The sequence below is a fragment of the Neopelma chrysocephalum genome, unplaced genomic scaffold (assembly GCF_003984885.1).
Source record: "Neopelma chrysocephalum unplaced genomic scaffold, ASM398488v2 Primary Assembly neopelma1_96545, whole genome shotgun sequence".
Taxonomy (NCBI): domain Eukaryota; kingdom Metazoa; phylum Chordata; class Aves; order Passeriformes; family Pipridae; genus Neopelma; species Neopelma chrysocephalum.
In genome coordinates this window covers 248,535-262,483 of record NW_020925190.1, presented here as the reverse complement: position 1 = coordinate 262,483, position 13,949 = coordinate 248,535, and the positions used below count along the sequence as shown (strand labels likewise).

General features: G+C 36.2%; 2 protein-coding genes across 9 annotated transcripts in view; one reads left to right on the top strand and one right to left on the bottom strand.

The window, feature by feature from the left end:
• Positions 1 to 13,949, top strand: part of ATG10 (autophagy related 10) — a 528,134-nt gene that overhangs the window by 300,463 nt on the left and 213,722 nt on the right. The gene's annotated exons all lie outside the window — the stretch shown is intronic.
• Positions 1 to 13,949, bottom strand: part of SSBP2 (single stranded DNA binding protein 2) — a 135,547-nt gene that overhangs the window by 22,043 nt on the left and 99,555 nt on the right. For 3 of the 5 annotated variants that reach the window (XR_003538412.1, XM_027708816.1, XM_027708818.1), the window contains 6 exons: positions 9,664 to 9,723; positions 8,333 to 8,399; positions 8,094 to 8,164; positions 5,998 to 6,089; positions 1,707 to 1,755; positions 603 to 638 (listed from right to left, as the gene is read on the bottom strand). Coding sequence is in view for 4 of the 5 variants with exons in the window: in XM_027708816.1 (XP_027564617.1) it covers positions 603 to 638; positions 1,707 to 1,755; positions 5,998 to 6,089; positions 8,094 to 8,164; positions 8,333 to 8,399; positions 9,664 to 9,723 (375 nt within the window). In the remaining variant the exon portion in view is untranslated. The remainder of the gene's footprint in view (positions 1 to 602; positions 639 to 1,706; positions 1,756 to 5,997; positions 6,090 to 8,093; positions 8,165 to 8,332; positions 8,400 to 9,663; positions 9,724 to 13,949) is intronic. The other 2 variants (XM_027708817.1, XM_027708819.1) reach the window with 1 other exon arrangement.

Genomic DNA, 13,949 nt, shown 5'->3' with positions numbered 1-13,949 from the left:
TGTGGGAATCATAACCTTTTCCACAGCTAACTGCATAAATAAAGGACAAAATAAATTGCTTTTAAATACGTAATTCTCTCTTATTACCCTGTGACACTAGTTCTATACATGTGATAAAAACAGTCCACACAATCTATCTTAGAAAGTTCATCAGACACACAAATAATCCGAATACAACAATAACTACAACAATGAAGAGCCTAAAACAATAAATAAGGTTTATCTCTGGGGACAGAGACAAAAACCAGTGCTATACATAAATATTTTTTTCCTAGAGAAGTTCAGAAGCTCAGACAAAACACTGTGTCACCCAGAAAGCTGAGAGGTTTTTTTGCCCATTATTACTGAAGACAATACATTTGTATTAGTTATAAAAATGTTTAGTGGAGTCAAAAAGCACTCAGGGCAATTCTGACCAGACTGATAATGGTCCTACTAAAGAACACCCACATCTGTACCAGGAATGGCTGAAAAAACACCTTGGTGCAGACCAGATGTGCTGCTCCCAACCAATATACGGGGACTCCTCTCAACATCTGGACTGGGTTTTTTCGCCTAAATAAAATGCGATGTCAAACAAACAAACACACAAATGTACTTACTACGTAGTTTCCAGGAGATGCTGAAGAGTAAGGTATCTGTAATATCAACAGAAACAAAACACTGATTTCCTCTGCAGTAACACGGGAGTCCCTGCAGCTGCAGGTTAATGCTTGTTTTTTTAATTAGGGTAATTAAAACACATAGTTAAAATTATGGGAAAAATTACTCTGTCATCAAAATAAACATATTTTCAGCACTATTAAAATATTAATTATAAAAATATTAAAATATCAAAAGGTTTACTATTATTAAGGCAATATACTTTTTAAGGTTTATAAGCTTCAGCAGCACATATTTGCATTTCAGTCCACAGGACTTCAGAGCCATCCAAGCATGAAATGAATTTGTACATTCTTACAGATACATAATTTGGATTAAAATCTTGACCATAAAAGGAAAGAAAACTGTCATATCTTTCACCTCAGAAGACACCTCTATTTCTTTGCATTATCTTTTATTTTTTCCCAAGGACAGTTTTCATTTCAAATTCAAGTGTGGTGTTTGTTAAAGAGGATATCTGGAGAAATCTTGTGAATAATCTGATTTTCTTCTTTATGACAGCCTTTGCAATTATTCTCTCCAAAGTAGCTCCAGCCAGTGCTGATGCAGGAGAAGCAACTGTGCTGACAAATACAAATTTCTTGACAGACAACTTGTCAATTCACTGATTGTTACGAATACACCTATTACTGGACTATCAATTAATTTCAGAGAATGAACATATTTCAACTATCAGCTGAAAAATATCCATTTTAATCAGGTACCTACACGCAAAAGAAAACTGAGGAAGAGTTTCAGCTCTCCTCCTCCCCAATCATCATTACTAGAATTAAAATACCAAAACTGAGAAAAAAGAAAGAACTGTTTAACAGCAAAAGCCAGACCCACCTTATTCAAGTGCAAATGCCAAAAATGGACGTTTTTAAACTAATGATGTGTGATCCCTGAATGACAATGAAAACTTTGTGTTTTCTGAAGAAATACCAGGCACTGCTGCTCATGTGGGATCCCAGGATAACCTTCATGCTATGGAAGTGCTGGACTTGACGTAAAGATACTTCCCTAAATACAAGATGTCAAATATATGTTTAATATGTACTTACAGAATTAGCATTGGTTGGGTTTGGCCATGGTCTGCCACCCCCAGGACCCCTGTAACAGAAGATGAATGATGAGACACAGAATCGTCCCCGTCCTCTGACCACCTCTGGGGAACAAAATCTAAATTATCTATCTCGAGGGAAGGAAGAAGGTTGCTTTTTTCAAACTAAAGTGAGTTTATAAACCATAACTACACCAAGTTAAAATGCTAGAGCAGAATTCTCATTGTTGCACTGCCTTTTAACCAGTTGGTGAGTCGATTAATTTATTTACTGTGAAATTAATAAATATTAGTCATAAAACAAATAAACTTTCAGTCATAAAACAAGTGATCTTGCTCACATAACTAAGCCCCCTTCCTAAAGAACTGAGGATGCAGGCAATTTATTATGGATCTAGAATACTGCAATATAGTAAGGTTTCACCAGCAGAAATTATGCTATTAATATGCTACATAAAAGAGAAAATTACATTATTATATATAATAATATATTATAAAATAAATAGAAATAGCAATAAATAAAACTAAAAATAAATATATACATTAAATGTAAATAAATATAAAATAAAAATAAAATATAAAATTATGCTATATGAGACATGCTTTGAGAACACCTAATTTATAAAAGAACAGGCCATGAAAAATATGTTGCTATAACCCCTCGATGATGATGATGATGATGGTGGTGGTAAAAACAACAAAACAAATTACCCAGTAATAATGATAATAATCACCACAACAATAATAAATTTTTTAATTAAAACCAGAAAACTCTTCAGATTGAGAATGTTTTTCTCACAATTCTTGCTGTTTTTATAAGTTTCTCACTCTCAGCTGAGCTCAGAAAAATAGTTTGGGGGTGAGGCTTCATCTCTCAACAATCCTGAGGGAACTAAAGCCACACAAGAGGTAAAAGCTCCATATTTACAGTCACAGTATCTCAGTAACCATAATTATTTCTGGCAGCATTAAGAGCTCCTTGTTATTTATAAACAAGACAGAATCACTTCTTGAAGGTCGTGACAACAGAGCAGACGACAAAACTTCCACATTTAAAATGGCCTTTTGGCCTCATTAGCTGTAGAAAAGCAACATTAACCACCACAGCTCACCAGGCATGGGGGAGTGATTTAAACAGAGAGAAAAAATCACGCCTCATTAATGAGTTCATAGAGTTTCCTATCCCTTTTTTAGGTCTTCCAAAACTAAAAACTCTTAAGTGTCTATGTTGCCTGAGGGCTTTAATAGTTATTCTTATTTTTTTTTATTACACTGTTGATGAAACTATAAAGGAATTAGCTCAAAAGAAAAAAAGTCAACTGAAAACTGATTTATTTCCTCTGGTATTATTGTTGGAATGTTGGAAATCAAGAATGTTGGTGAGGGTCTTTTCTGCCTTATTCATTGGGAGGAAATACTTCTCATGTCAAATATTCAGCAATTTCTCCAATGCTAACATGAGATGGTGAAATATTACTGTTCTTTAATTCCCCCCCATTGTTCTTTTTTCTTTTGATTTATTGGATCCTCTCAGAGAAAGAAATCAGGAATATTTGTAACAACACTTAAAAGTCTGTTTTGACCTCAAAACCCTGCACTTGTTTCTGTGCCAATTAAATAACTCAGATAAATTTAGGAATTTACCCTTAGACCAGGAAACTCACCTTTTATCTAAAAAGCCATTGGAATTTTCGAATTCATTGGCCAGGTCTCAGAATAGACACAAAAATCACTGCAGCAGATTCTGCTGTAAAGCCATATGGATTCTGTGGAGCCAAATGCTTACAAAACACACCTGAAAAAACCCTAACCTGCAGTTTTTTTCAATCCAATGCAAGCAGGTCTTTTGCCCTTCAGTAAATGTTTATTTTGGAAGCATCAACAGAGTCATAAAACATTATTATAAATGTACCAATTCCAAAATAATTAATGAAGTATTTACCACTATGACCAATTTCAGCTTAGTTGTCCTGTCATGTCAATCCTGGTGCTTAGAAAAATAAAAATCTGAAATTTTAGTTTCCCAAGGGGCAAATATATTCCAATAGGAAATTAAACATCCAGACACAAGTTTGTGAATTGAAGTTAAAAGACAAAATCACACTTTTTTTTTTTGAGGCATGACTGAGATATTCTTAGTGCTTGAGACAGCACTGCACGTCACACAAGGAAAGCATCAGTGAAACATAACACTGCTCTCTGAAATCTGCCTCTTTGTTCCAAAAAATGGCACTTTTTTCCCCCACAAAGACATGACACTTCTAAAAATGGCTACACCAAATCTTAGCTTAAAAACTTAAAGATAAAATAAAGTTATTCTGCAGAAAAACATGGGTTTTTCTGTTTCAAACAGAAATCTGACAGTATTACTGATGACAGAGGAAGAAATTACTTAGGAGTGCTGCATTAGTGGAGTACATGGACTGAAATGCTGTCTATGAGCCCCCAGGCTGCCATTTTCGATGGTAAAGGACACTTTTTCATCCAGAAAAATGTACAATTATACTTGGCAGATGGTCTGCTCTTGACCAAAGCAGCTTCCTTTTGAGCCTTCCGAGAAGAGAAGACTGGATTTTTAAATGGTAGCTGTTTCTGCAGGCACACATTTTTGGATTCGAACACTGCCAAAAGTTGAAAAACATTAAACAGAAGAGTGAAAAATTGTCATGTAAAGAAAAGACACAGGTATGTAAAGACAACTGTAGGTTACTAAAAGGTAACAGCCCTAGCGTGCAGTTATCCTGTTTCCTGGAAATTTAATTTCCCTAAGTGACTCACACTGTTGTTTCCTGCACTAAGCATTAGATAAATTGTAAGGGATAAAACAGAGAACACATTTAGTACAGCTGAGTCCATCCACTGCCACTGCCCATGGGCCATCCTTGATGAACTCTGATCCTGAATGCTGGAACTGACCAGACAACGAGTCTTCACTGAAATTTCAGTGTTAACTGAACTCTGAAAAACCCTGGTGTCCTGAAAATACAATTTAAAGAAAACCAGATCACAGCAACCCTGTTGTTTAATGGAACGTGCTTATTAAATGCTGCAACATTAGCATTTCCATCCATCTTCTCTCTTTCTGGTAGGCCAGGAATTCTTCCTGTCATTCAGAAACCTCTTTTCTTACCTTTCCTACGTAAACTCTCATTTGTGTGGACAAAATACCTTCAAAATATCTTATCTATCCTCAGTTTTACTTCTACAACATTTTATTTTGGGAAGTTAATTTTCTTTTCTTATAATTCAGACTTCTTCCGAGGAAATCCTCTATAGTGCTTATTCTACACTCATACTGAATTTCAAATATCTAAATATCTGTTTTACATCAATTTAATTTAAAAGTACAAATGCCTACCCTTGAGAAGGCTCCTAGAATTACTTGAGTCCCATATGTAATGTCTATGATAGGAGTAACACACCACTCTAAATTTTACTTCAAGAACTCAAGGTATGTCTAGAAATCAGAATAAATTAAGAATATGGTGGATTAGATTTATTCTTTTTTAACGTTATTATCAATCTCAACACCTCTTTTACTTTCTCAAGTTGGTAGCTCTACTTGAAATGAAAATTACAATTTTTTATTCATGTTTTCTATAAAAACAAGAGAAAAAATGGGTGTCTATGATATAATGATAAAAAGCATATCACTGTGTTTTCCTTATTTTACATCTGAAGTATTTCTACACAATTAGAAAAGGGAGTTGTCTTCAGTTATAAAAAGCATAATACAGACCCATGGCTAAACCCATGCCTGGAATAAATCAGTACAGCTTAACTGAACTCTGTTATTTAAATTTTTACCAGATGATGATCCAGCCCCAGAACTACACAGAAAAACTGAAAAAATATACTCATATCTATAAAGCTCTTCTGTTTAGAGGGAAAATCAATGTAGTTATGGAAATAAAAACAGCAATTGGAAAGAATCATCACCACTTCTTCTTTCAAATGTATCTTTTTTTTTTAATAGTTCTAGACAATGGCTATTTTGTTAAAATTAAGTACTGATTTATTTTACAGAGAAGAACCATAGTTGTAGCATTCTTCAGTGATTATACTGACAAAATATTCCCAATATTTGAAGTTTGATCTGTGAAAGAAACTGAGTATTTGTACAGACTTGTTGGGACAGCAAAGCTTCCTCTGAGAGACTGTGAGTTCAGTTCTTAAAATTTCATTTATTAGTTATCAAAGCATGTTCTCCTCATCTGATCTATTGCAAATGATACTTCTACAGCGAAATAATGACATTTTCTAGATAGTGTAAGAGTTATTATTGTGCTTACATGTTCATCCCAGGCATCCCTGGGCCACCTAAAGCGTTGAGTGGGGGTCTCATGGCACCTCCATAGTTCTGCAACGACAACCAAGGGTCAGACTACCACAAAACAAAAAAACAAAACCAAAGAGGAGGGGGAAAGAAAGGACAGCAGGTTAATGATGTCCCCATGGAACTGCTGCCTGCACAGGCCAGTGCCTTTCATGCTTTCAGGAGTTCCCTGACAGTTGACTTAAAAAACCGATATTGTTAATCCCATGGAGGAAGGTTTATAAATGACAGAAATAGGCTAAGAATGGTAAAAGTTGTTCCAGGAGAAATTATTTACACATGTTGAGGGCAACTTGATGGCCATCAAAGAAAGTTTTATAATGAATTCGACTTTTAAACCAAAGGAGTTGAAAATCAAAAATCTGGTCTGAGGTTCTGAGGTTTCTATATCATGGAAGTCAATCTGTATTCTGTTAAATTAGATTTTGTTATGCTTGTATAAAATTAAACCATATCATATAACTTTAATAACACACAGCATAACCACTACATCTCTCTTCCAATTATTCTAATAAATCATAGAATCCCAGAAGGGTTTGCGTTGGAAGGGACCTTAAAGACCACCCAGTTTCAACCCCCTGGGCAGGGATACCTTCCACTAGCCCATGTCTATGATAACCAATATCAAGAGTATTTCATATGATACTTAATGTCATAGCAATGCTAATAAATGAATTACCTGATGCCCATAAAGCCTGAGTTTATGCCTTGATATCATGACAGAAGTTGAACTCTACTACTTAAACAAAAAGGTAAATTATGCCTGGTTTTATTCAATGGGATATAAGCAGAACAGTCTGTCCCACCTCACAGTCTAACTGTAATTACTGCAATTGCTAAACAAATTTACTCATTTGTCCTAAAATAAGAGCACTCCCATTTATAGAATAATTTGTGAACTTAAGCTTTGTGTAGGTTACCTTTTAAGAGGATGTTTGGCACAAGAAAGGAGAAACTTACAAAACCACTGGATTTTAAGCAACAGCAAAAATGGGAAAATTATCCTCATAAAAAAACTGGCATGAGATTTGCCTGCTGTGTGACTAATGGTGCTGCATAAAGGATCAGCTCAATCTCACATGGCAGCACAGCAAAGCTTCTCCTTCTACCTCCAAAAAAGGTAAATGTATTTCAGTGCTACAGAAAAAATTGAGAAGTGTATTTAATAATGTTTTGTTGGTCACACAGATGATGTGTGGAACTGCATAACCGGTTTGTACCAAGAAAACCCAAAATTGTAGAGACAGTTATGGACAGAACTGGAAAGGCAAAGCTATTTAATCATTAAAAATGTAGCTGTTATCCAAACAAGAATCCACAAGAGAAATTATCTGAAATTGGGAAGTGAAAATGCAAAGTGTGGGCACAACAGGCACACTGTAAAACAAAACACTGGCAGCACCAATATGAAACACCACCACCTACAGGTTCCCTCAATGAGAGTGCTGACAAAACGCAGAATAATATTTTGGACTTGTGTTTCAGGTGTGCACCAGAGCTGTTTGTTTCCTGTCTTGGTCCACTGCTGAAACAGAGCCACAGATCTGCTCGTGATGGACAAGGGCAAGAAATGGCAACAGGAGGATCTTGTTTTACATTAAAACCTCTCCAGCACTCACCAAAAATTTAGATAACAGTGGATGAAAGAAGAACTTCACAGAATTTCCAGGGGTATTTTTGGTACAAAGAGTTTCTCTAAGTTAGAAGTATTTTTCCTCCTAATCAGCATAATTACCCATGAGGAGGATGAGGGAACACCTACTCCACTCTTGGTCTACCTTACCAATGTCAGTCTTGGAAGACAGCAAACATTTTTCTGAAATAAGCAAGTGAAGGGATTCCCCTTTTAATTCCAAATCTTAACGAAAATGACATATTTTTCCTTCTGGATTTTGCACAGCTGCAATTCGGAGCTAATTTTTTTTTGTAAAACTGAAGTTTATTTTAGAAGGGGATTGTGAAAACAAATCCTGGGCACCTTCAAGTTACAGAAAGTCAGAGGAATACATGTACAGGCCTGTCAAGTAAGAATAACCCATCTGTAGAAGGTACCTGGGGTCCTAATGGCACCATTCCCCTCGGAGGAGTCATCCTCTGCATCGGTCCTCCCATGTTTGGATGCCCTGCAATAAAGTCACATCACATTAAAAATTACACAATACACAGGCAACTTTTAGCAAATTGATCCTTTCTAATAAAAAAAAAAAGCTTTAAGAAGTGCAGTAGGGTTTGAAATACAGGGAGAAATATGCAAGTTTGTGAGGGTAGTAATTTGGAGTGGCTGAACTCACCCTGCTGCCGTGTGGGGTCCATCCCGCTGGGCAGGAGTGGTTGACTTCCAGGGACACCTCCCAGGGCCTGAAGGAAGGGAAACCACCGGGAAAAGCACTTAATGCTTAGAAATTTATCTTAAAGACATAACACATATATTTTATTTTTTAATTCCTGGCTGTTTCTTCTGAGCCAAGAGTAATGTGCTTTAATGTCCCCACTTGTTAATCTACCCTTTGGGTTTGCTTAACGAGGGTTAAGGCTCATTTTCACAGGATCTTAACTGAAGTTTGGTCAAGTAGAAAATCGTTTTTATTAATGGATCTTTGTGGCTGATCCACTGGGTGCTATTTAGCACTCAAAACACCACCAAATTTTCAGTACAAATGTAAATCACAGAACAAGTAAAATCACAGAGTGGTTTGGGTTGGAAGGGACCTTAAAGATGATCTCGTTCCAATTCCCTGCCATGGGCAGGGGCATGTCCCCCTAGACGAGGACCAAACTACCATCTCATTTGAGCCTTAAAGCTGCACTATAATAGTTCATTTCTTCCACACACTGCCCATCCACACTGTAACCTGAGTCATGGTAGTGCTGCTAAAAGTAGCAATTCATGAACATGGCATAACATGAATGAAGCCAGACCTGTAATTCACTGACATTATCTGATTACATTCCAGCTCTGAACTGAAAATATCACAGTGTGCAGACAAAACAACACTCCTGGAACTAAACCTGCAGGTTGGCAGCGCTTCCACTCAGCACGTCCAGCTCCCCCCTGCCAGGATTTGCAGTACCCAGGAACACAGAGGGTGTGGAACCCAAATACTTCGATAAGGGGCTCAAATACCTTTGCTAAGATACTATTTAAATTTCATCCTTTCTGGTGATATTGTGCCAAACTAGAGACAAATTTGTTGACACTGTTTCACATGGATATAAAAAATAGCCACAAATGAGACTGGGGTATAGTGTGACAATAAGAGAGGCAGCCCTGGAAACACTATAGAGAACTTAAGAACATAAATGCTCTCTACACTTCCAGAACTATCTTTTCATAGATGGGCCAGTGAAGGTCCCTGTTGACCAACAGCAGCTCATTACTCATTACTGTCTTGCTGGCAGACGCATCCTTTTATAGGGAAGAGGGTAAACTGGGAATTCAACATTTTTATAAAGTCCTTAGAGTGTCTGTAAGAGCCACAGAGCACTTCATGGTATCTGTTTTTCACCAATAACCTCCATATTTACTGTGAAGTAAACATAATTTGTATGTAGAGAGATTGATGCATTTTACACAGAATTAAATAAAACAGCAAACACTCACTCTGGAGTGATAAATTCTTACCTGATTGGGTATTCTTAAAGGTGGCCTTGGACCTCCAGGGTACCGAGGGGACATGAAAGGCTGTGGAAAAAAAAGAAATACTGCTAAATAATTCCACTTAGCTTGTAAATACCACACTGGGTCATTGTCACACTCACAGCTGGAGCATCCAGCCTAAATAGAGTATTTAGGATATTGTCCCACAATGTTTAGCGGAATTTAATAAATTTTAAAATTCTTAGCCAATACTTCTATCACGGTATATTGCTTAAAACTTTGTTACAGCAGTTGTGAGAATATAAATAACTTAATGCATTACAAAGAAGAATAATAGACCATTCAGATCATATAATCAGACATCTATACTGGTGAAGGGGGGAAGATGGGAACCCTGGAATAGAAAAGTGTTCTTGGGAGAATCCAGAGGTAAAGAACAGCATAATAATTCAGTAATATTTTTCATGCATTTTTTCATAATAAGCTACAAAATTTAACCTGTGAAGACATAGACTCCAAGTTTTTGTTGTAAATATTTAGAATTGTGGTGGTTTCATCAGCCATATAAATTCAGTGCTGCACTCCTCCTATCCCTCCATGCTCACACTCCTCTCTCAAACTCAAATTTATACCCAAATCTGCTGTACCATCCCATGAGGTTCTAAAGCCTCGTGGCTACTCCTGAACTCCCTCACAGCCCATGATAAACAAACAGTACTGCCAGCAAACATATCTAACATCTCTGCTTATTCCACCTCAAAGTGTGACAATAATCCAGAAATCTACAAAGATTAGTGGCAAATGTGAAATCTGCAGGAGAAAGGCAAAAACCTCTGACTGAACAGATGATGAAGAGGATGGCTTTGGCAGGCAGGGTACCTGTAACTCCAGGCGAAAATATGGAGCTAAAAGTTATTTAACTGTGAGAGCACACACTCATAAAGTCCAGCAATAGTTAAGCACAGAAAATACCATCACTTCACCAATAATTACTGCCGAAATTTTTCCTATGATCTTGCACAAATAAATGAAACCTTTTACATCCTGGAATCAGATGAAAGCTGAAATAGTGTAAACTACATAAACACACACATAAAGTAAGTAGGAGAAAGCAATTTGAAGTACAGAGGGTTTACAAACTGGAGAAGAAAGTTCAATAACAATTGTGAGAAGCTAATAAAAAGGCATTTGATGTGCTGTAGAAGAGGGAGACTTCTTTGGGCACCTTCTGATGGGGAGAATCTCTGATAAGAAAAAAAGAATGAGAAAAGGACTGTGCATGTGGCCAGGCCCTTGTAAAACAGTAAAAGTGTGAGGAAATCAGAATTTCAACAATTTCCACAAAGGTCAACCAAGCACAGCCACTCCAGTGAGAACCTTGGGTTTGGACTGCCTCATCCAGCAACAAAACTCATCTTTACTTACAGCTCATAAAGGGGAAATCAGAAGTGTCTCTCAACTCTCCTAAAATGTAGAGTAGAACCACGCTATGAGTATTATGTAATAGTGTGTGATTTGCAAAAAATCTGATCCTTCCAAGCTTACATGAAGGTTTATATACTGCAAATGTTCATTTATCTGTATATTCCTCTTAAACATGCTTGTGGAATGTTTAAACCTTCTTCTGATCTTTAAACAAGAGAATCCAGGTGTAATTGCCATCAAGACTAATAGATTTCGAATAGTTCCTATGGTTTGGCTTACCCCAAAAATTTTACTGCTAAGAACTTAAATATTCTTATTTTTGTCATTTGTACTAAACTTCTTCCTCTCCACCACCAATGTCGTGATTGTCCACAAAAAGATTCTACCAAGATGTCTCAAGACAACAAAGAAATTCTGTCCAACATTTTAAAGAAAATATGTTAAAGCTTTTCCCTACAGTGGGAGCATTTTTTAAAGTCTCCAAGATCACATTATTAAGCACCAGGATTCTGGAAGACACGAAGCAGCAGAAAGTTTGTGACACATGTTTTTTCACTCCATCCTTTGTCACTGATAAGAGCACCTGACATTTAGTCTCTGAATTAGTTTTACTAAGTTTTCTACTAATTCTTTGTTAGGAGTTAGCGACATTACCATGGTCTAGGGAGGCTTCACATTTCTTATGGCAGGAATGCCTCTCTCATCGACTTCTTGGGAACTTTGTCTTCCCCTTCTCTTGCAGCACAAACACCCCAAAACTCAGTGGATCCAAAATCCTGGTACTAAACCAAAACCAGTGGCCACAGACTTTGAATTGGTCTCTCAGCACTTGTTTCTGATGATAAAAATTAATTCTGTGCACGCTGAAGACTTGGACCCAAACACAAAACACCTGTGACACAAACACAAAACATCAACCATTCCCCCAAAAACCCTCTAAACCAAAACCAACCAACCAACCAAACAAAAAAAACCCAAAAATAACCTAAACCAAACTGAAAAATAGGAAAAAAGCCCAAACCAAATACCAAACAAACCCCAAACAAGGGAAAAAACAAAAATAATATGAATAAAACAAAATATCTAAGATATGCCATATCTAAGTCATGTATGAGATGGAGATGCCACCAACACACCTACTGACACCAGCATATCATAATTCTTGCCTGCAGGTATGGAATTCAGTAATTTGGCACCACAAAAAGTATCTTGAAGTCAGTCATCAGGCAACTAAGACCAAAGAAAGCAGGAGCTTCTACTTAACTGGGTGAAAATGAGGTCAGAAAGGAAAAACCTTTTGTGTAATTGCCACAGAATATTTGCATTTATCAACCTTGAGTGAAAAAAAGAAAAACCCAAAAACCTAAAAGGAGAAAATAATTAGAATACTAAAAAAATACTAAAATGAGACTACACAAAATAAAATCAAGATGTGAAATGTTAACTTCAATAATCTCTTTGCTCTTATTTACAGCATCCTGTAATGTTGAATTGTTTAAAATATTTTAAAAGAGGACAAATTCAAGAACATAAATGATGTGCCAGAAGCTGTAGCACTTTTTTGTTATCTTTCTGATAAAGAACAATTGACTGTGTACAGGGACAGTAAAGGGTATCTCATATCTGTGTATTTAATGCAATTTTGTGAGTTGTGTGTGCATACACAATGTGAAAGTCTTGTAAAATTCTATTTTTCTTAGTCCACTACACAAGAGAATGAAGAGAAATCAATTTTCTGAGTATGGAAGTCTTTGAAGAATCAATGTTGCAGCACGGTGGTCTCACTGCCCATATGTGGGTGGCAGAAAATGTGATTTCACAAAAAAATATCCAGCAGGAAGCTGATGTCATAAAGGCACAGAAGCTGGGATGTTTCTCTGCCACTTGTGCAATTCTTACTCTCTTTTAGTTGTTCAGGCAGCTATAAAATATGGCGTGGTTTAGTTTTATCTTTACCTAATAGTGGTGGAACAAAGGATTTAAAAGATGATGTTCTACTAAGCATAGCAGATTTCAATAAATCTATTTTTATTTTTAATTTACTTCCCTTCCAGAAGCTGGAATTACAATTTACTTCCTTCCAGACATGGGTGAGGGTTTTTTGCATTGACATCTTTATCTTTTTTTTTCCCTCATGCCATTACCTTTATCAATCATATTTTGACTCAGGTAAACTTGCAAAATTTACAATAATCCATGGCTAAATAAATAATCTGAAATATTTTAATTCCTATTGAGACTGAATTGACTGTAAATATATTTTTTAATTTTTTTCAACCTGCATTATCAAATTGAGATCAACTTTCTCAAATTACATGTTTCAACACAAACCCTGAGAGATGGATGATGCTTTTAAAATGAAAAACATCTCTCAGGGGAACAACACACACAAATTAAAAAGCACAGGGTGAGACAGAGCTTTAGCACTTGGTATGAAATGGTATTAATTGGTTTGTGTAATTCAGTCACCGCCACCAGCACAAACACTAAACACTACTTATCACTAGACGCTGAAAACGTAACACAAGCTTCGTTTGCACACAATACAACAAATAAGTTTAAATTAATTGTGCAGCTACTTGAAGAGCAGATATTGGAAGAGGGTTGAAGCTGCCAGAGACAGGGTTATATCCCATATGGGAATTCTGAAAATGACTCAATCTCTTTCTTTTTAAAATTAAAGTTCTAAATTTTAACAAGTGAAACAAGTAAAAAATCTTTGTTCTCCTCTCCCTGTTAAAAAATGAATTGCCAAGTTACATGTTCTATCTGTGAAAATACAATTAACCTTCATCTTTTTTGTTTTCAAATTCTATTCCCAGTTAAAAGGTTTGGTATTACATTATTATTATTATTATTATTATTATTATTATTATCATCATCAT